The sequence below is a fragment of the Aethalodelphis obliquidens genome, unplaced genomic scaffold, assembly GCF_003676395.1.
Source record: "Aethalodelphis obliquidens isolate GAN/ISIS:26980383/991018 unplaced genomic scaffold, ASM367639v1 scaffold74, whole genome shotgun sequence".
Classification (NCBI taxonomy): domain Eukaryota; kingdom Metazoa; phylum Chordata; class Mammalia; order Artiodactyla; family Delphinidae; genus Aethalodelphis; species Aethalodelphis obliquidens.
The window spans coordinates 8,388,481-8,410,090 of record NW_020838018.1 but is presented as its reverse complement, the minus strand read 5'-3'; the positions used below and the strand labels follow the sequence as shown (position 1 = coordinate 8,410,090).

Here is a 21,610-nt window from a genome sequence, read left to right as displayed (position 1 = left end):
GACAGCCGAGCCAGCAGCATCCTACTTCCTCCCTCATCCTGGATCCTCTGTCGGAACCCTGTGGCTCGACCCCCATCCCAGCCCCTGCCTCCTGGGACAGCTCTGCCTCCTGTCCCTCCTCCGGGGGCCCTCGTCTCTGTCTGTGAGTGGGTGTGTGTCTCCACGGGATGGGGGAGAGAGAGGAGCAAGAGAAGGAAGGAGGCCAGGCTCAGACGGTGTCATTAGGAGATACTAATGCCCCTCATCAAGGCATATTCATAAACATTATGTGCCACGCGCTCTGCGCACCCTGGCTGATGCAGGCCCAGCAGACGGGCCCCACGTTTACAGCTGAGTAACTGCCGAGCCCACGGCACAGCCATTACCCTGCCAGGAGACTTCCTGGGCCCGTCACAGCTCGCGGGATGGGTTCTGAGGGCGGACTGACGGAGGCTGGGGGCAGTGTCTCCCCGCCTAGCCTGGGCAGCAGTGGCCTCACGCCTCTCCTTCCTCGCTGAGCCCGGGGAAGGGAGCCGTCATGACCCTTACCCTCAGATGGCACTGTGGGACTTCAGACTATCCCATTTCCTAATTTCATCTTCACGAGTCTGTGAGGAAACCAGGGCAGGTATCATTATCACAGCCACTTTACAGGTATGGAAACTGACACGCTGGGAAATAGTGTCTTTCTCAAAGTCGTGCAGCTAATTGGTAATGACATTGGGCTGAAGCCCAGGTTGCCCTTTGGAACGGCTGTGTTAACAGCTCAGTCACGGATCCAGTGGGGCTGCTTTTAACCAGATGGCAACATTTCCCTGGTTCTTGCAGCGTCAGAAGCCAGACCACGAAGCTCAGCTCCCTCAGCAGGACCGAGGGTCTTCATCCTCCCATTGGCAGTGCTGGCGGCAGGGGTGGGTGTCCTGAGGGTCACCGCACCTTAGTGGGAAATGGGCTGCGAGGCGGGGACCGGAGTGATCTAACTTGCGTAAAGATACTGGTGGAGGGCTTCCCTGGTGGCGCAGTGGTTGAGAGTCCGCCTGCCGATGCAGGGGACACGGGTTCGTGCCCCAGTCCGGGAATATCCCACATGCCGCGGAGCGGCTGGGCACGTGAGCCATGGCCGCCGAGCCTGCGCGTCCAGAGCCTGTGCTCCGCAACGGGAGAGGCCACAACAGTGAAAGGCCCGCGTACTGCAAAAAAAAAGAAAAAAAGAAAAAAAAGATGCTGGCGGAATGCTTGCCACGTTGTAGGCGCCCCACAAGAGGTGGTTCCCCTTTCTTTATGTACTGACCACTGTGTCAATATTAAATTATTGGACCCTGAGGAGGTTTGAGCAGGCGGAAGGCTGAACGGCCCGTTCTTTGTGTTTGTTTTTGAGCATTACAGTCCTGTGCTGTCGCAGGGTGCAAAACTGGCTACTCACTGTGACAACCACAATGGTGTTTAAAATTACATAAGGTATTATCCGTGTGTGTGTGTGTGTGTGTGTGTGTGTGTGGGAGAACATGAGAACTAGTGTTTTAATAAGATCGCTATCCAAAATAGTTAAGATGAAAGGAGTTGGGGAGCTAAAAATATAAGATCCAAGAGATCAGGGAAATGTTCTTATGAAAAACATCCAATTCCCTACATGATTCCAGGTAAATGAGCCATTCCGGCAACCTGTCGTTGGTCCCGAAAGCTTCAGCGTTCGTTCCGTGTGTCTAGAAACGGCCGTCTTTAGCCTAAGCTGACATTGATGCATAGTAATTATACTTAGCTGTCATCTCATGATATTTGCTCTCAATCTATCTTAACATTTCTTGGCTATTTCTAAGTGGGACAAGTTTAATAAGACCATACGTTGTGTTCTTTATTCCTTTTTTTCCTTTCCACCCTCTTCCTAACCCTACCTAGATGCTACGTCCTGAGAATGGGTGACCTGTGACAGGCCAGGGTCAAAGAGGGCTGGGTCCACCATCTCCTGAGGTCCAACCCAGTCTCTGAGCTTCAGATACTGAGAGTAACTAAGGCACGTTTCCCCAAGCAGATGGGAGTCCAGCCAATGCAGACCCCAGAAGGGACCAGGGGCTCAAAGCTGACACTTGTATGACGAGAAGCTTTGGGACCCAGATGCAAAGAAGGGAGCCCTGGTGCTCTCAGGGCAGCTATCTCTATGCAGAATGATCCAGGGGATTCTTTTTCTTTCCAGTTATTTTCTTCTGTGTTTTAAATTTTTTCTACAATGAACATGCTGTCCTTTAATGATCTAAAACTGAAAAAGTTACGGTTTGTAAAAGGGATGGGTTGGGGTTCAGGGGTCCCAGGCGCACCTGTTCTGGGTGAGGCCATGGTCGCAGGGTTCAGCTCCATCCAGCCCTGACCTGCCACATATGGGCAGTGTCCCAAAGCTGACCCCACCCAGATTTGTTCTTGACCGGAGAGGCAGCTGACCAACCCCCTTTGATGATGCTCCTGGGATACAGTTGCTGAGCATTTGGAAGACAGAAAGAGTCTTGCCTGGGGTCTGTGGGCCCAAAGTTTGGTTTGCTGATGGCTGCAATTCTCAGAAATCAGAAGCACTGCCTGCCATTCAAGCCTAACCCCAGCCTACATTTCCAGCCTCAACTTGAGCTTCTTCCAGACCCACCTGTTCTTGCCACACCTTGTTGACATATTTATAGATTGCTTATACAGTTTCCTCAATGTAAACTGCCCCTCCCCTCCCTATCCTGTCCACTGGAAAACTGGAAAACTCTTACATACCCTTCAAAGCCCGGATCGAGTACAGCCCCCTTTCAGTAGCTTTCCCTGATTACTACCCCCAAGCAATTACAATTTCCTTCCTCTCTGCTCCTTCAACATTTCCTATAGACTGCAATTATTTAGACCTATAATACAGTTATTTCTTTATTGATGTATCTGCCCCCCTAGACCATGAGTTCCTCAATACCATAAAATGTGTCTTAATTCATGTTCTTATTTTCGATTTCACAGGGGTTCTCATTAACTGATTCATTTATCTACCCATCTCCCAGCCATCATGCCTCAGGGCTAACCCTATGCTAGATAGTGTCACATACACACAGGTGCAAGACACGGTGGCTTATTTGGGAACCACTCGCATCTCCATATGGCCTGGAACAAAGGGCTTAGACAACCTGTACTTGTTAGACCACAAGCAACCTTGACCCCGGCCTTGGGAAATCTTGCCTCTTCACCCAGTGTTGTGGAGAGTGGTGAAGCTCCTCCCATCTGGGTAACTACTTACGCCAAGAAGCAGACCAGCAACACCCCACCTCACCCCAACTCATTTTGGCATCTGGAGACCCAGGGAAGTAACTGACTCCAGATCTGAAGCCAAACTAGGAATCAAAACCCTAAGGGTCCTGTTGCCAGTTGGAGCCAAATACCAGAATCTCCTGGCCATCCATTGGAGTCTTCTAAAGATGGTGCAGCCCATCTTTAGGAAACGCCACGCAGTCCGCCACCCATGAAGGTGCCAGGAGGAGACTATCAGGTCTTTGATGTTGACCCTTCTTGAGGGAAACCAGTGCCCAAAATAATCGGCCATCCTACACCCTGGAGTCTGGAAGCACTTGGCTCCCAGAAGGGCTCATGTCTGTGCCTCCTTCTCACCACTTCCCACGGATTCCACTCCACCCGCCTTGGTGGCCGGCCCCCCGTTTTCCCAGCCCCAGGGCAAAAAAGCAAGCCATCGTTTTAACTGATCGCAGCCTTTCCCTTGGGGCAGGTACAGTCTCCGGGGCTGGGTCCTCTCCAGGTGGGTGTTAGGCGGCCCGGCAGCCGCAGCCCCTGGAGATCTCAGAGCCCAGGAGCTGTCAGTGCCTTCCACTGACTTACCCCTTGTGAATTGCAGAATCCACAGATTGCTGGGTAGCACTTTCCAATCCTGCGCCTTTTCCTAGATCCTTTGCCACTTGGCAGGTTGCAGGCAGCTGTGTAAAACAGCAGGGAGCTCTCTCGTCTGGTGCCAGTGTCAGAGAGCCTGGAACTCTGTCCTATTTTCCCCATTTTCCCCCCGAGTTTTGCTCGTTTCTCCCTCGGCTCTTCCTCGTCTCCACCACACCCTTCTGTGTCTCGCATTTCCAGTTCAGGGCTTTCTCGATGCCCCCCCGCCCCACCCACCCAGAGATCAAAATGTACAACTTCCCACTCTGCCTGAGGTTTGAAGCCAGGCAGGAGAAGCGATTACATCCTCCCGCCCAGATGGAAAGAGGTGGATGAAGAGATTAAATCATCTTCCTAACGCTCAAGGAAATGTGCTGCTGACCCTCTGCTCGAGGGGTCAGCAAGCCCGAGTACCTGGGGCCTTCACGTAAGCCCAGGTGGGCGGGCAGTTGCCTGGAGGTAACTGAAGGGAAGTGAAGAAACTGGGCCAGCCTCCCAGCAAGGCCCAGTGCTGAGCCAGGCCCCTTCCCCAGCCTCCAGACCTCACAATCCAAATCTTACCTAAGGGGTTCCCCAGCCTGGGGGAGGGGCATCTCTGAACCCTTCATTCTCAGGGAATGTAGCTCTCTGGCTGTCCCCAAGGGGACAAGAAATGAAAGATCGAGGTGACTTTCATCTAGTTGGCTCATCTCTTTGTGGTTTTCCAAGGGCTTAATATATCAGGGACCAATTCTGTCAGGGAACTCTAGGGTCTGGCCCGGGAGGGCAGAAGGATCCAGGTCCAGACAGCAGCAGTGAGGTCTCATCGGAAGAGGTCAGGACCAAGAGTCAGCTGCCTAGGACACCTTGGACAAAGCCTTCACTCTTCTCTCCATTCATCCCACAGATGTTTATTGGACCCTTACTGTCTTAGCTTGGGGTCCCCCAGAAGCAGAGCCTGAGACAAGGATATCAGTACAAGTAGTTTATTTTAAAGGGGACACGAGAGAGCACCAGTAAGGCAGCGGGTAAGACAGGAAAAGGAAGGCACCCAAGGAAGGTTCAGGAGCAAACAAGTTCCACTGGGGGTACCTGGAGCACTTACGCACCAGTTCCCATCAGCCATTGGTTAAGAGCCGTTGCCAGGGAACATTAACGCCCCAGCACACCTGCCCTAATGCACAGGGGGTGAAGTGAGCTCGGGATGCCAGTGCTGGCCCTGGGACCAGGAGAAGCAGGTTGAAAGTGGAGCCGGTGAGCCAGGGGATGGGCCAGGGCATGGATGACATCTACTACCCCTACTGTGTGCAAAGCATCCTAAGGGCTACAAAGATGGAGAGGACATAGTCCCTGACCTTGAGAAGCTGAAGCTTCTCCGTGTTTCTCTCCGGTCAAATGGGGAGACCAATCTCTGCCCATCCCACACAAGGGCTGCTATGAGATCCATTGGTTGGACAGTGCCCTGGAGAATAAACCCTAAAAGCTCATTACAAATGTAGGCTGGGGGGTCGGGAGGGCAGCTCCCAGCTTCCAGCACTGTGCTCTTTACTTGCTCTGAGACAAGCCACTCAGAACAACTCTGGTGCGACAGTCTGCATCGCCCTGGTCCAAGAATGCAGTTGCTGTGATTCTCCGTTGAACCTCAACTTTTCTTAAGCATCTCATGTGCCAGTTCCAAACTAGCTTAACAAGACCCAATGGGTTCTTTTTTATATATATATGAATTTATTTATTTTATTTTTGTTTATTTTTGGCTGTGTTCGTCTTCGTTGCTGCGTGCGGGCTTTCTCTATTTGCGGTGAGCGGGGGCTACTCTTCCTTGCGGTGCGCGAGCTTCTCACTGCCGTGGCCTCTCTTGCTGCAGAACACGGGCCCTAGGCGCATGGGCTTTGGTAGTTGCAGCACGTGGACTCAGTAGTTGCAGCTCGCGGGCTCTGGAGCTCAGGCTCAGTAGCTGTGGCGCACGGGCTTAGCTGCTCTGCGGCATGTGGGATCTTCCTGGACCAGGGCTCGAACCCGTGTCCCCTGCATCGGCAGGCGGATTCTCAACCACTGCACCACCAGGGAAGCCAGCAATGGGTTCTTGAGGTGGGAGAGAGCTGGAAAAGAAATCTCGTGTTCTATAAACCAGGAAGTTCCTGCAAAGGGTCCATAGAGTTGAGATTCTTCTCCGCAATTAGAATAATTTGTGCTAATTCCCATGCCAGGAAGCCATGGACACACACATGCACGTGTACATACACGGATGCACACACGTATGCACACATGCACACATCGGGCACCAACTTCTAAGAAAAAGGAGAGGCTGTCTTATATCCTGAGCATTTAAGGGTCTGATTGAGCAATTTTGTGCCCTTTCCTCCCCTCTCCTTGCTAAGAGGGTGATGGGTATCGGGCTCCCCATTTCCAGAGGATGCTGATAAGGAAAGGAGATGCTCTCCCAAGCCCACCGAGTCCCCGTGTCTTAGAAGGGCCCAGGACATCCTCCCAAAGCACACTGACCAAACACCTCCGGTGCTTCTGTCCTGACTCCTGAAAAACCCATCCTGGGCTTCTCAGTGGTCTTGAGGATTAGAAATCCAACTATTTTTATACTGTTTGTCATTTAGGCCATGATTTCTTTTTTAAAATCAGCATTTAGACAAGTTCCTTTTGAAAATGTCCACCTGTCTTAGCTATAGTAAGGGAAAGGAAGTTTTGTCTGTGCCCGGTGCCCAAGAGGAGCAGCGTACCTGGGGGCTGGGGAGGGGGTGGAGGTGAGGCAGCCCCTCCCCTCCTGAGGCTCTCCTGCTAAACCTCTGCTGTGCTCAGACTTGACAGGTATGGGGTCTGGTCCTCAAATGCTGGGCTCATCGCCACCCTCAGGGCACTTCCCTCAGCCCAGTCTCCCTGGGAAGTGCTCTGAACGATAGATTTCCCCCTCTTGCCTTCAAAATGTCCCTGAATCTCTCCCGTCCCCAGAGGCTTCCAGTTTTCTAAGGTGACTTCAGGCTACATGTGACACACCAAGCCACGAAGATGTTTTAGGAGACCTCACGTTTTCACATGGGGTGAGGGGAAAGGTAGGCCACTTCCACAGCAGCCCCAGACCTCTGGGTGATATCTGTGTACGTTAATAATGGTCTTCCCCAGAACGCCTCCTAGAGGAGGGATGGGATGGTCATGATGTCCTAGAAGAGGCACAGGTCAGCACTGCAGGTCCAAGGTCGAAGGGCCTGGGGCCCCCTCCTCCTGGAACATTCTGGGATTCTCCCACTCACTGCTCGTAAGTCTCTGGACAAGTCGTCTGACCTTGGGGACTCAACTTTCTCACCCTTTGGCTTTAGTTTCCTGAGTCCCCCACCAGATATTGATTCTGCGGTAGAAATTTTAGGCCCCCAAGGACAGACCAAGGAGGGAAGATTTACGGCCCAGAGGGAGCTTCGCCAATATTCAGCCCAACGCGGGTACGTACCAGCCGTGCTGACCACACTCAGGGAGCCCTTCTACGGCCTGGGCCTTCCCCAGAGCCTTCACTCTGTGCTCTTCCAGCAAGGACCAGCACCTGTCCATGGGACAAGCTCCGGAGAGACCCTAAAGGCTCAAAGCCATCAGTGCCCTCTGCTCGGGGCCGGCGGCAGCTGCCTCAGCTGAGCTCAGGGGCAGCGGGCAGGGGAAGGCGGGCAGGCAGGGCCGCCAGCTCTACTGACGAATCCAAGGCTTTGCGTGCGTCTTTGCCAAGCTGGCCCCAGTCGGGGAGAAAAGACTCCCCGGAGTGAAAGGGAGGGACGGAGAGCCTCCCCACCCTGACCAAGGCTGCCATCAGACTTTCCACACTGCTCTGACCTCACGGGCCCAGGGCCCATCCTCACCCTCAAACCCTCCCTGCGCTCTCACCAGGAGAGAGGCCTGTTTATCACTCTGGGTGGGACCAGAGCCTGTGGGGAATTGAAAAGAAACAGGCGGCTTAGGTTGCTATTGTTTTGTTTAAACAAACTGCTGGCCGGGATGACTTGGAAAGGAATGAGGGGGAGGCTGGGAAGGCAGAGGAGGCTGGGCTGGGCTCGGCTTCAGAGACCTATCTGGGGAGAGTGGCTGCGAGGCCTAGGGCCCTCCCCGCCTCTCCCGGGAGAGAAGGGTATCCAGGGGAGGGGCCTCCGTGCCCCCCGCCCCGTCCTGGCACCCTAGTGACCCCTGGCCACACCCCGGCCTGATACTGAGGGGAAGGGGGCTGTGCTGGGAAGGCCAGGCAGAGGGAGAGCGCTCTGCTGCGTCTGACAGGCTCCTGGACGCTCCTGAGCAGGGGGAGGGAAGGGGCAGGGATGTCAAAGGACGTGAAGGAAACGGAGGGAGGGGGGCTCAAAGTGGGGGGGCGGTCCGTCCTTCTGCAGTCTCCTGCCCCTCCTCCGACCAAAGGTAACCTAGATGGACACAGAGGAGCCTGGGGGAGAGGGACGTTCTGGAAAAAAAGGCCCGAAGGGGGGCTTCCCTGGTGGCGCAGTGGTTGAGAGTCCGCCTGCCGATGCAGGGGACGCGGGTTTGTGCCTCGGTCCGGGAAGATCCCACATGCCGCGGAGCGGCTGGGCCCGTGAGCCATGGCCGCTGAGCCTGCGCGTCCGGAGCCTGTGCTCCGCAACGGGAGAGGCCACAACAGTGAGAGGCCCGCGTACCAAAAAAAAAAAAAAAAAAAGGCCCGAAGTGAGAACAGCCGGAGGGCAGGCTGCCGCCTAAAGAGGAGAATGGTGGGGGAGGGGCTCTGGAATGCGGGGAGGGGCTTACATTTGGTAAAAAGTCAACCACACTAGGGTTTGGGTCACCCAGGTGAGTCTGAGAATCTCCACAGAGAACTGAGAAGAAGCCTCACGCTCCCCCATCCCCATCGCCCCCCATCTCCACCCTGAGCACCTCTCTCCAGGGGAAGGAGCAGGGTCTGCACCACAAGGGCTCAGTGTAAAGGTGGCCAGGGCACACTTAGGTGTCGGCAGAATCAGTGAAGAGCCAGGCTAATCACCATCATTAAGGCTATGAAACCCCACACCGAGGGGCCGCAGGACTCCCTGGCATGGCGCCCTGAGCTGTGGCACAAAACCAGGGCCCCAGCTCCAGTGCCTTTCATCTGAGCATCTCCGGGTCCTGCACAAACAGTAATTAGCACCCGCGTCCCCCCTGCCCACGCCCCGGGATCACCTCATGATCCCACAGACACTGAGCAGAGGGGAGAAGGGAGGGAAGGGGGAGGAAGAGAAAGAGGGAAACCGAAGCTGTCCCACCGGCCCAGGGTGCTGGGCTGAGTCCGGTCGAGGCTGGGGGAAGTAGCTGCCTCCGAATCAGGGAGTCCGGCCTCCTCCGGCCCTTCCTTGCCCTTCTGGCTGCTCAGGCAGCCGTTGGCCGAGTATTCTGAAGGCCCCAAAGAGAACCCGAGAGGATGGGCAAGCAGTGAGGATGGTCAGCCCCGCCCTAGATCTCACCAGACCCCACAGGCCCCAGAGGTGCGTCCTGGGCCCAGCCTGGGGGCACAGATGGTGAGAGTGGGGCAGCCCTTCTGGAAGGGTCCTGTCGGGCTCTCCAGAGATCAGGGGTCCATCCCTCGCCACCAGGCCACCCTCAGCAATGTTTGCAGCTGTCCTCTCTCCCCAGACCCGCAAGGCACCATTCCAAACCCCACGGCCCGTTCTGGCAGCGTCCCCCAGGACAGCCAGACAGCTTCCTCCTCTTCCAGCCTACTCCCTCCGAGAGAAAGAACTCAGCAGGGCCCACCTGGACGAAGTGTGATGGCATGGCCTCCTGCTGCCCCAGGAGTGACCCTCGCCTGTGCCTGTCTCTTATTTTCAGGGCGCTGACATGAAGAAAGGGAAGATTCAGGGCCAGGAGTTATCACGTGAGTAAGACCCTCCAGCGCCCCTTCCCCCCAGCCAGGGCAGTGAGGGTGACCACAAGAATCACAGTGATACAACTTTATGTGGACGCTTCACAGTGTGCAAAGCGCTCAGCCAGCGGTTTACTTGGACCTTCTGATCTTATCTTCACAACTGCCTTTTAAGGTCGCTGCCATCGATATCTCCATTTTAAAGAGAAGGAAACTGAGGCACAGAACCACCTGCCCCATGTCACACAACCAGTAAGGAATGGAGCCCACAGTAACCTGCAGGGCTCCGCTGGGAGAGAACCCAGAACTAGAACCGCCCCCACTCCATGGGATTGGCAGGTAGCTCTCTTCCCTCTGCCCCCTCTCTCTTTCCCCTGCCCCAGTCCCACCATGTGGCTGCGAGTGGCTGCGTGGACCTCCCTTTTCTCTGATGCCCTCCTCTTCCCACCCCCATTCTCACCATCAGCTCCCCACCTCCCCTCCCTCTGGGATCCCGCCAGCAAGGGCATGCCCTCCACTCAACTTGAAGGGGATGCTCAGGTGGTGAGCTGGCCTCTGGCAAAGGGTTGAGCAAGAAAAACCAACCAAGCATCATGGTTCCATAAAGCAACGCGGACTCGGGCACCAGATGGGCCTGGATTCAAAGCCCAGCTCCACCACTGACCGTCGGCCTGACCTCACCTCTCAGAGCCTCAGTTTCCTCATCCAGAAAATGGCCGTGACACCCACCTTACCAAGTTGTGGTGAAGATTAGGGAGATGTCACAGGGAAAGCACTTAGCCAGGACCTGGCCCTGAGACGTGGCTCAGCAAGTGTGTCCCCCTTCCCTTTCTCCTCATCCCTACTTTTGGAGGGAGACCTCTTCAGGAAAGTCCTAGTATGAGGGGGTTGCGTCTCTCTCTCCCCCAAGGATAAATTCTCAGCTGCATAGAACCACTGAGTTCCCTCACTGGTTGGCAGTGTTTGTAAAAAAGCATCAGTTTACCCACATGTACACACGTGCTGACAGAGACCCTCCAAAACAGCCTCAGCTCCCATGCCCATCGGCTCCGCCAACACCTGCACCCACCCCAGCGGAGACCCCAATTCACACAAATTCACATGGCTCCTGGCACACCCTGTGCTGTTCTCATTCTGCGGGCGTGCACACACGCGCGCACACACACACACACACACACACACACACACACACACACATACATCTGCTCTGCAATGCAAAAACCCAGGGAGAAATGAATAGTCAGGAATTCCCCTGGCTGTGGGCACTCCGGAGGCCCCAGTGGCCAGAAGTGCACCACGAGGAACGCTTCCACAGCTTTGAGCAGCAAGTGGTTCTTGTCTAACGATCAGGAGAGGGAGGGGGCCACAGTGTACCGGTACTCCCTCCCCCCAGCATCCTCCTTGCAAACACTTCATCCCCACCCACCCCCAGGAAGATGCTTGGCTCCTTGGAAAGGGAGATGAAGGGAGCAAAGGGGGGAGGAAGAGGCCCACGCTCTTGGAAGGAGGCCCAGCTGGAATGGCCCGCGAAAGTCGGCCTGCAAAACCCCAAGGCCCTGCATAGACTTGGGGGAAGGATGAGAGATGTCCCCACCCTGCATCTCCCCTGAAAAAGAGTACCTCCCGCACAAAGAGCGAAAGGAAGGGAGATAGGCATTCTCCTCCGGAAGAGCCTGCGTCGGCTCCCGGTGCCCCGAGCACCCAGATCCTACAGCTTCCATGATCAAACCTTTGAACCGAGTCCCACCCACCCCCGTAACCACTTCCAGATCCTCCGGATCCAGCCAAGAAATTGGCTTCTTTGGGGATTGAGTTCATAAGGAAATGCTGAAAAAATAAATAAAAATCTCCTGCCAAAAACACTCGCAGAGGAAGATGAGTTTCTCTTGAGGGAGGACATCCATCAGGACAGACTAAAGCAAAAAGAGGACAACGCCAACACCCGCTGGCCCAGAAAGGCCCAAGAGCCCGGCCAGCACCCAAGACCTTCAACCAGCCCACACCTCCTCCTCCCGCCACCCCAGATAAGGTGCTTCTTAAATGAAGCTGCTGAAGAGGAGATCCTGCCAAAGATAAATCCTAGTGGTTTGCAGAGGGTGGGACCCCAGGAGGGGTCCGTGAAAAGGACCAAGAATGATTCTCTTTCCCCCTGCCCAGAATAGCCAGGAACCCCTGGGTACTGTGGGATGTGGAGCGGTGGGCTCCATTTTTCTGGATACCCTGGATACCCATGAGGGTGCTCTCTCATTTTTCTACCCACAGCCTACCAGCCTCCTTCCCCACCAGCACAAAGTGGCTTCCATCGCTACCAGTTCTTCGTCTATCTTCAGGAAGGAAAGACCATCTCTCTCCTTCCTAAAGAAAACAAAACTCGAGGTAAGGCCTTCCCATCCTTCAAAGCCAGGATGAATTCTGGGGTGGAAGTGGATGCTTCGTGAATTCATGGGGAAGTCAGGACCTTGACCATACCCGTGAGCCTTGGAGGTGGAGTCAAAGGGTGGTGTTTCTTGAGAATAAACCGGGATGAGTGTCTTCAAAGAGATGTTGGCATCAGATATGGTCTCCCCCTAGAAGTTCCATCGTCCTAGATGGTGGCTTCAGCGGGGTGGGTGGATCTATAAGGCAGCATCCCAAAGGGAGTAACTGGAGCCTAAGAGAGAAGCATCTCTCCCAGTAGTTTCTTTTTTTTTTTTTTTAATTTATTTATTTATTTTTGGTTGCATTGGGTCTTCTTGCTGCGCGCGGGCTTTCTCTAGTTGCGCAAGCGGGGGCTACTCTTCATTGCAGGGTGCAGGCTTCTCATTGCGATGGCTTCTCTTGTTGCGGAGCACGGGCTCTAGGCGCACAGGCTTCACTAGTTGTGGTACACGGGCTCAGTAGTTGTGGCACACGGGCTTAGTTGCTCCGCGGCATGTGGGATCTTCCCAGACCAGGGCTCGAACCCGTGTCCCCTGCATTGGCAGACGGATTCTTAACCACTGCGCCACCAGGGAAGCCCTCCCCCAGTAGTTTCAAATGGCATGTGCAGGCAGCTACCCCACACCACTTCTGCAGGTAATTGTACCCTAGAGTTGAGTCTGATCTGGGCAAGAGGGCCATGGAATGCCACCCTGCCGGTCTGTCTTCAATGGTCGTTAATTGCTCTGTGCCATCTCAGTGGTGGGGTGAAGACTTCCCTGGCCATGCCCCCTCCATTGGCTTCTCTGAACAGCCCTCCCGGCACTCTTCAGAGGACCCATTTCCCATAGCTTCCCAATGGCTAACCCAGGCTGCTTGGCCTTGGTCCTCCTACCACCAGAGCTGGGGAGCTGGGGAGCCCAGGACACCTGGCTCCTGCAGTGCCGATGCCACAGGTGACTCATCTGACCCCGTGTGGGCCATGCCCCCTCTCCGAGCCTTAGGTTTCTCTTCAAGAAAGTGGGAAATATAGCAATCCCTGTGCACTCTATGACCCACCCCACCTCCCTCCCCCCAGATGAGGGAAGGAAGAGAATGCGGAATGCACAAATGCCAACTTGGGAGCACAACGGGCACATCCCCCAGGCTGACAGGAGGGTGGGTGGGTGTCATCAGCCATTTCCTCTCACCCAGTGACCCTAACCAACCTCCACCCACTGGGAAGCCGGAGAAAGCACTGTTACAAGCCTACTGCCCCAGGCCCCGGAGGAGAGGAGGGGAGCATGGAGCCCTTCAGATGTGCTGAGCACGGGCCACCAATCACAGGAGGCTCTGGACTGCCCTAGAAGCGGAGTTGGTGCAACATTTCCACTGCTGAACCTTTCCCCAGGTGCCCCCAGCACCTTGCCAATCCGTAAATCTGTTTAAATGGCTCTGCCCAAGACACCATTTCAAGTCTGGATACAAAGAGAGAAAGGAAAGAAAAACGTATCTTGCCCAGGTGAAGATCAATTTCTCCAAGTCCCTGGGTCCCTGTCTCATCATGAAGCCCCTTCCGCCAGTCCAAGCACTGTGATCTCCGGGGGCTGGAAACTAGCACCTCAGCCCACGATGCTTCCCCGCACGTGTGGGAGTCGCATAAACTAGGGCAGTACCTCCGATCACCACGTTAAATGTCAGGGTCACAACAGTCCCCTGAAGGCGCCTCCGTAGGACCGAGTGCTCTCAGAGGGCGGGATGGAGGGGGAAGGAGCGTTAGGTGATGCCTGGAGGAGCAGTGAAAGGGGCAGAGGAGGAAAAGGGGCGTGTGCACCAGAGACCTTTTCCACCCCTGCCATGGCTCGTCCTCCTGAGCCATGGGTGCTTTTCCTATGATATCAACAGCAGGCAGGGAAGCTGGAGACCCATCGGGCCTGAAACTCATTATTAGTCCCTGTGGATCTTAGCCCAGACTATGGTTGGTCGTGCACTCCCATGGCCACCCCCCTTCCATCCACATGAAAACTTAGGAACCAGACTTGCCCCTGGAGTCCCTTTGGCTTCCATGCTGTTTCGTTTGCTGCCAGAAATGGAGATGATAAAATTATTCTCATGGATGAAAGCTCTGGCCGGGGTTCCAGCCATACCACGTGACGCCTTCCACGCACCCCGTACTAAGGGCTTTGGAGAGAACACAATCCAGGGCACAGGGAAAGCTCCCTGCCTTCAAGAGGCTTACGATCTCCTTTGGAAACACTTAAATAATGATGCAGAGCGCCGTATAATTAAGCACTTAATTGCGTCTCTGGTTGTACGGACAACTGGAGATCACGTGGACTTAGGGACAGTCCTGTCCCTTCCCAGGATCCCTTTCCCTCCAGGATGACACACCCTCTTCAGCCAGGAAGAGTGAAAGGTATTTTCCTGCAAGGTGAGGATATGTTGATTTTCCAGTCTCTAGCTAGTGATTTGACTTTTAAGCAAGTCAGCTAATGTCTCTGGGCCTCAGGTTCCTCACCTAGAAAATGAGGGGTTGGATCTAGATGATCTACAAATCCACATGATCCTGAGGCTACTTGGAGGAGGCCGGGCGTGGGCCAGGAGGAGAGTGAAGGAAAAAGGGAGCTCTGGGCTGGGGAGACTGCAGAGGCAAAGATTGTTTTAAAAAGTGAGAAGGAGGCCCCCTGTGATGGTTATGAAAGGAGAAAGTGGGAGAAGGCTGTGGAGGATCTCAGAAGCTCGGCACAGCTGTGACTTTGGTGGGTGCCCTGGAGAGCTGCTGGAGATTGCTCGCAGGAGAAGTGACATGCAAAAGCCACTCTTTAGAGATGACGGCGCTGGAGTGGTAGGCAGGAGGGACCAGAGCGAGAGGACAAGAGGCCTCCAGAGGCCTAGAGACGTGTGGTGTGGATGAACCCAAGGGGCGACTGTAACAGCAGAAGCAGCCTATGCACAATGGCGGAATTCCAAAGGCCTTGGCGGTCTCTGAAGCACCTGCACGGTGCTGGGGGGTCTCCAGCTGCGCCAGGCTGGACCAGCACTCAGGAGGCCAGGATGAGGAGCCCTGAAAAGAAATGTGGACCCTGGGGCTTACTTTGATCTAGTTTTCTTTTTTTTTCTTTTTTTTTTTTTTTGCTGTACACGGGCCTCTCACTGTCGTGGCCCCTCCCGTTGCGGAGCACAGGCTCCGGACGCGCAGGCTCAGCGGCCATGGCTCACGGGCCCAGCCGCTCCGCGGCATGTGGGATCTTCTCGGACCGGGGCATGAACCCGTGTCCCCTGCATCGGCAGGCGGACTCTCAACCACTGCGCCACCAAGGAAGCCCTGATCTAGTTTTCTTTCCATGGAGGGAGGTGGGGAGTCCCAGGGTATGCGTGCCATAGCCAACCTTGGTTAGGTGACCCCTGGATGAACGAGCAGGAACAACGTCCGGAGGCTGCGGGCGAGAGGTCAGTATGCAGGAGCCCAGCTAGAAGGGCACCCATGGAGGGTGGTTAACTTGACCCAGTCCTGTGGGGTTGCCTCTCTCTCTGGGACTTAGTCGTGTATGACAAGTTTAGGATGAGAAGGGAGCATGAGATTATTCTCATTGAACTTGTATGACTGTGTTGGGGGTCGAGGTGGGGGAGGTGGAATTGCTCAGAACCGGGGACTGAAGCCCTCTCCAGGATTCCTCTTTGTCCTGTGACCCCAGGATGACATACAAGGGGTCAGCAAATGGAAGATCTTGACATTCAAGCTCTCACCATGTGACCTGGGACAAGCCACCTCACATCTCTGGGCCTCAATTTCTCCATCATCAAGACTAGGGGTTGGACTACTTGGTCTACCAGTGAATGACCCTGAACAGATTTGCTCCCAGCTCACCGAGCTCTCCCACCTTCGAGTTCTGCCAGACAAATTAGGGTGTGACTCACCCTACCAACCCCACACGCTTTTGAGTAGAGGTCTTCGATCAGATACGGGGCCGCCGGGACCACAGCAGGGACCTTGCAAGCGGATTTGGAGCCACCTTGCTCCTAGTTTATAAAATCCTGCCTTTCAAATCCACAGCTCCTTCCTCCCCGTTCCGTTTTCCCCACCACGCTTGGCATGGTTCACCAATGCCCTCTGCGTTCATTCAGATGACGCTAAGTGTCAAGTATGTGTGAGGCCCCGTTCTAGGCGCTATGGGTACAGAAATACATCCCTGCTGCCGTGGATGTATGGAGTCACCTGGTGTAGCTCCGCAGATACTAGGAGCTCACAGAGAGAGTGGAGGGAGATAGTCACATAGCTCAAGCATGACCAGATCCCAAATGGGGGAGAACGCTGAAGCCGACAGAACCTGAACTGGTGCCCTCTGACAAGGGCTGGCCCAGTTTCACTATTTGTCCCAAAGGCGACACTTCACCTTCCCAAATTTGGAGTTGTGGCATTATCTCGGGCCTGTAATACACTGGACTTGCACCCTCGACCTCCAAGTTAACTCCCCTCCCCCACGCCCAATCCCCCTGCTCCCGCCCTCCACACCCAAAGCCTAGAATAAGGCCTCTGGGCTCATCTGGGATTCACGATGTTTTCTCTACACATCTTCCTCACAGCAGCCTTGGATTTGTCCTCCAGACTTCCAGGTTCTAGAGGAACCAGCCGAATGCTTTGAGGGGCCATGTCTGAAGAGGGTCCACACTCACTGCGTTGGTTCACACCCTTCCGAACCACACGCTGCCAGGATGCCCACTGACTCCTGCTTCTTCATTCACGTCAACCTGCCCACCTTCTCACTCAACAGTTGATTTGCTTCTGCCGGCCGACCTGGGCAGAACGTTTTCCCCCTTCCCCCAAACCGGGACCGCCTTCCCACCTTCAGGACACTAGTCCGTGGCGCCTTTCAAAACTACGCCACAGGGCCACCTTCTCTCAGTCGGCGACCCTACCCTGCCCTCTCCTGCTCCTCTCACAGGCTCACAAAGCACCCTGTTGTATGCCCTCAGTTACCTGCTTTTCTCTCTTCTGTATTTCTTTACATTTTTCTCTTGCCTGGGTCCCACTTCCACCATGAGACCAGAGAGATTCCTGGAGGGAAGAGCTCACCTCTATCTTTTCTTTTGTTGTTTTTAGTATTTATTTTTTTATTTTTATTTTTTTGGCTGTGTCGAGTGTTAGTTGTGGCACGGGGAATCTTTCATTGCGGCACGCAGGCTCTTCGTTGCGGTGCGGGACTTCTCTCTAGTTGTGGCACGCGGGCTCCCTGACCAGGGATCGAACCCGTGTCCCCTGCGCTGGAAGGCGGATTCGTTACCACTGGACCACCAGGGAAGTCCCTGAGCTCACCTCTGGTCTTACGTTCCCTTTTTTGCCACCTGTTTCTGGGCTCAGCCCACTGTGGACTTTTTTTTTTTTTTTTTAAAGATTTTTTTGATGCCGACCATTTTTAAAGTCTTTATTGAATTCGTTACAATATTGCTTCTGTTTTGTTTTCTGGTTTTTTGGCCCCGAGGCACATGGAATCTTAGCTCCCCGACCAGGGATCGAACCTGCACCCCCTGCACTAGAAGGCGATGTCTTAACCACTGAACTGCCAGGGAAGTCCCCACTGTGGACTTTGAATCAATGAGTGTTTGTATAGGGGACACACCCACGTGTGCCCATTCAAACACACACACACACACACACACACACACACACGGATCTGCACATTCTCACACGCCACATTCACAAACACACCTCACGGTCAAGTTCCTTTAACACCTGCGTAGGCAGCCGCTTCTGTGAGCACCGTGCCCACAAATGACGATTTCGGTGTCCACACCCTCCCTGTCCCAACGCCGAGCCAGCGGGGCCGCGCACGCCCAGCCTCTCCGCCAGCCTGCCCTGCCCCTCCCGGACCTGCCCCTTGCCCGACCGTGTGGGGTGGGCAGCACAGCGGCCACTGTTCCCCAGGGCAAAGGAGGAGACCGGAGCCCAGAACAGTGAGTGGCTTGCCTGACCGAGGGTCTGCAGTTAATAGCAGGTTCACTTCCTTCTGCTTTCCGGGGCAAAAGGCTCTTTGCAGCCGTTTCACCCACATTCCCTCTCCCCCAACCCCGACCACCAGATTTCTGGGCCCTGGTGTGGGGACGGAGAGGGAGCAAAGCTGTCCCGCTGCCTTGGGTGGCCTCAGCGACACACCCACACACCCCTCCCCTGGAGGAGGGCTGTAGCCCAGCGCCGCATGGGGACCACGAGTCCCGGGAGCTGTGGCCTGTGCCATGCCTCACCTCAGCGCCTCGCCCAGGGAGATCACGAGCCCGCGTCACGCTCCTCAAGGGTGAGCCAGGGGAATCCCCTCCGTGCCATAACTCAGTCCAGAAGCCTCTCGAAGGCTGTGAGTGAGCCCAGAACCGTGCCGCAGAGCCAGGGGAGCCAACAGGCCACGCCAGACTCGGTCTCGCCTCCATAGGCTGGCCTCGGGGACCTGCAGAGGGACTGCTCCTTGCAGAATGGGATGGGGGAGCGGGGGCGGGCAGAGGAGGGTCCCTGGGCTCCGGACCAGGCAGCGAGAATCTGCTCCCCAGCACCACAGGCAGCTGAACTGAACAGCTTCTGGGCGAGCCACCCACCCACAGGGGTCAGAGAGGAGGGACAGGCGGAGACTTGCCACGCAGTGGGCTTGAAGTCCTGCTTGTGGCGTCTAAAGGCCTGCGGGGCACCGTGGGTGATTGAGATAAGGGGCGCCGTGGGGAAATGTTTGAAAGCACGGGCCGAGGGCGTGAAGGCAGCCGAGCTCCAAGCAGCGTCAACAGTAGGAGGCAGCACGCGGAGCGACCAAGGCTGGGAGGAAATCCACCAGGCTTGGTGGCAGTGAGGAGAGGCACAGTGCAGGCCAAGCAGCAGGGAAGGGGGCCCCGCCTGGAGACCAGCCCAACCCAAACACACACAACACACACAGACACAAACACATGCAGCCCACTGCCGAACAGCCCCTCTCCCGCCCCCCATGACCTCCCATGGTGGTTCACCTGGCCAGGCCCCAGGAGCCCCCGGGGCCCAGCCCCTGAGTCACCGTGTGGGCTTGTGTCAGGCAGCCCTCTTCTGCCTCCGAAGCGCCCCACCCACCTGGCAGAGCGGGTAGGACTGGGGGCCTGGCAGTGGCCCAGATGGGGGCGGCTGTCAGACAGGCGCCCTGGCTAGGAACCGCCTGCCATCTCCACAGGCCCCAGGCAGCCCTCTTCCAGAACATGCCCCAGTCGATCCCAACATCAACTGCCCAAATCTGTATTGAACAGGTCATCGGGAAACCACAGAAAATCCCCAAATTTCACCCGCAACTCCAGCCAGCCGTCACCACCACCAAATGCTGGAATTGATAACTGGGGGCGAAATGGACCGTTTCGAGTCTCCACTCTTCTCGCTCCCTTCCCCACCCCTGCCCCCAGCCACAGGGCGGAGGGAGGAGGCCTGGGTGATCCACTTACTGGATAGTTAGGAATGGCACTTCCGCTCTCCAGCTCTCCTGGGTTCTCCTCTCCAGAGGAGCCGGAGGTAACCCCTCCCCACCTCGGAAAATCCCCCTGGCATCCCCCCGCCAACCTCACTCCTGCCAAAGTCAAAGTGGTCCCCTCGGCCCCAAGCCTCTCGAGCCAGCGGGATCAGCCCCTCAGCAAATAGCCTCCAGAAGTAATTGGATGTGATGGAACGAGGGCTTTTCAGCTCCTGAGTGGAAGTCTCTGGATGTCATTTAATGGCACAAAAAATAAAAGGCTCGGGCCTCCCGCCCACCACCGCCAGGACATCATTAATCTCAGCAGAAAGGCATCAGCACTCCCATCACCGCAGCCAGCCCCACGAAGCGTCAGACAAATTACAGACCTGAGCCGGGCGCTCAGCGGGACGCTTATTAGGCTGGTGTTCCGTTTTTATCTTTTCTTCAGGGCCACTGTCCCCTGCCAGGAAGCACTTGTGTCCCTGCACAGGGGGAGGGCAGGGGGAGGGCAGGGAGAGGCCAGGGAAGAGCCTGGCTGCCTTGGTTAGACGCAGCTCCCGGCCTGGGGTGACAGGGCGGCCCCAGGCCAGGCGCCGGGCACCGTGAGTCCCAGCAGAGGCTGAGGGGACCCATCCGAAGGCTTAGAACCCACCCCTTGTTCCCAGCTCACCCAAATGGGGGCCTCCCTCCCAGCGAGAGGGGGACGCTTGAGGGCCCACTGAGGACCAGATGACAAGTCAGGTGGGAGCAAGGACACAAGGGAACGCTGTCCTGTGCTGTTGGAAGTCTTAAGAGTAGGACTGCTGGAGAGACTCCAGGACCACTGCTGGGTCAGGACCTCATCTGCCAGGGTTGCACGCTGTGCTGCTGGCTGAGGCCACCCTGCGAAGGCCTAGCTTCTTATTAGTCCATTGTTAATTGTCCTATATTATAAACTCGTAGAGGGCAGGAGTGGCGCCTGGATAAAGCCACCCTCCCCCATGCCTGGCAGACCCCGGAAGCAGCTGTCAGTGTTGGGGGGCCTGGATCCCAGGGTCTGAGATTTCCCTCCAGCTCAGAGCTTCTGAATTCTAGCCCAGGTGCTGTCTACCCAGCTCTCCCGAATCCTGGGGTGGCTGGGGGTTGCTAGACTGGGTGTAGCATCCCCTTCTCAGTCTCTTGTATGCCTCTTAACCCCGATAGGCCCAATGGGAGTGGTCCAGCCCGTGTGATGAGCCACTCCCAAGCAGTGGTAAGCCAGCCCCACAGATCTGGGAGGCCGGGGGTGAAGAGATGAACTGTTCAGGAGCTGTCCCAGGGCCATTCCCGAACATTCCAGCCTTGCAGTCCCCAGGACTCAAACTCAGAGGATGAGTCTCTATGAAGCCTCCCTCCCAGTTGTTGATGACAGGGGTCATTCACCCGCTCCCAGTGTCTCGTAGAGATCGGGCTCAGAGCACCCACTCCCCACGGCTTTAGATGAGGTGACCTAACTTCCCCTGCTCCCCGCCTCCGGGCCCAGGTCTGGAACATCTCTAACCTCTAACATCTTCCCCATCAGTACCGGCCAGTAAGTGAGCAAATGGCCTCTGCGTATGGCTTAGCTGGATGGAAGCAGCACCCCCTAGGGTTGTGCAGGGACCCACCTGCACATCATATGCGGTAACCCTGCCCTGAAGAGCCCAGGCCTCTGTGTTCCAGCCACTGGCTCAGGAGACACCCTCCTCCTTCCTCCCTGTGGCCGGAGGCCTCCTGCCACAGAGGCCTTTGAAGTGTACTCACCACTCCTGCCCTCATCCCAGGAAGAGCCCATCCAGGGTGGGTCCAGGGTACAAGGGGAGTGGCCCGAGCACAGGCAGCAGCGCCGCCCTCTTCCTGCATGGCAGCAGACCCCTGCAGCGCAGGGACCCGGGCAGTGCCGTACAGGATGGGGCTTTCCACAGAAAGCGGCGACCGCAAAAGCCACAGCCTCCAAACTCCTCGTCTCTCCCCACACAGCCCTGAGGGCCTGACTCACCCCTCTTCCTTCTAGAACTTGCACAGGGTCAGTTCCTCTTGCCCTCTGTGGCAGGAAACGGAGGTGTAAGGAGTCACGGCCAAGCCAGGGGAGGAGGCC

At 56.0% G+C, this 21,610-nt stretch overlaps 1 protein-coding gene across 1 annotated transcript in view; it reads left to right on the top strand.

Moving 5' to 3' along the window:
- PEBP4 (phosphatidylethanolamine binding protein 4) overlaps positions 1-21,610 on the top strand; it is a 229,915-nt gene that overhangs the window by 205,715 nt on the left and 2,590 nt on the right. The window contains exons 5-6 of the mRNA XM_027091967.1: positions 9,661-9,706; positions 11,957-12,070. Coding sequence (XP_026947768.1) covers positions 9,661-9,706; positions 11,957-12,070 — 160 coding nt within the window. The remainder of the gene's footprint in view (positions 1-9,660; positions 9,707-11,956; positions 12,071-21,610) is intronic.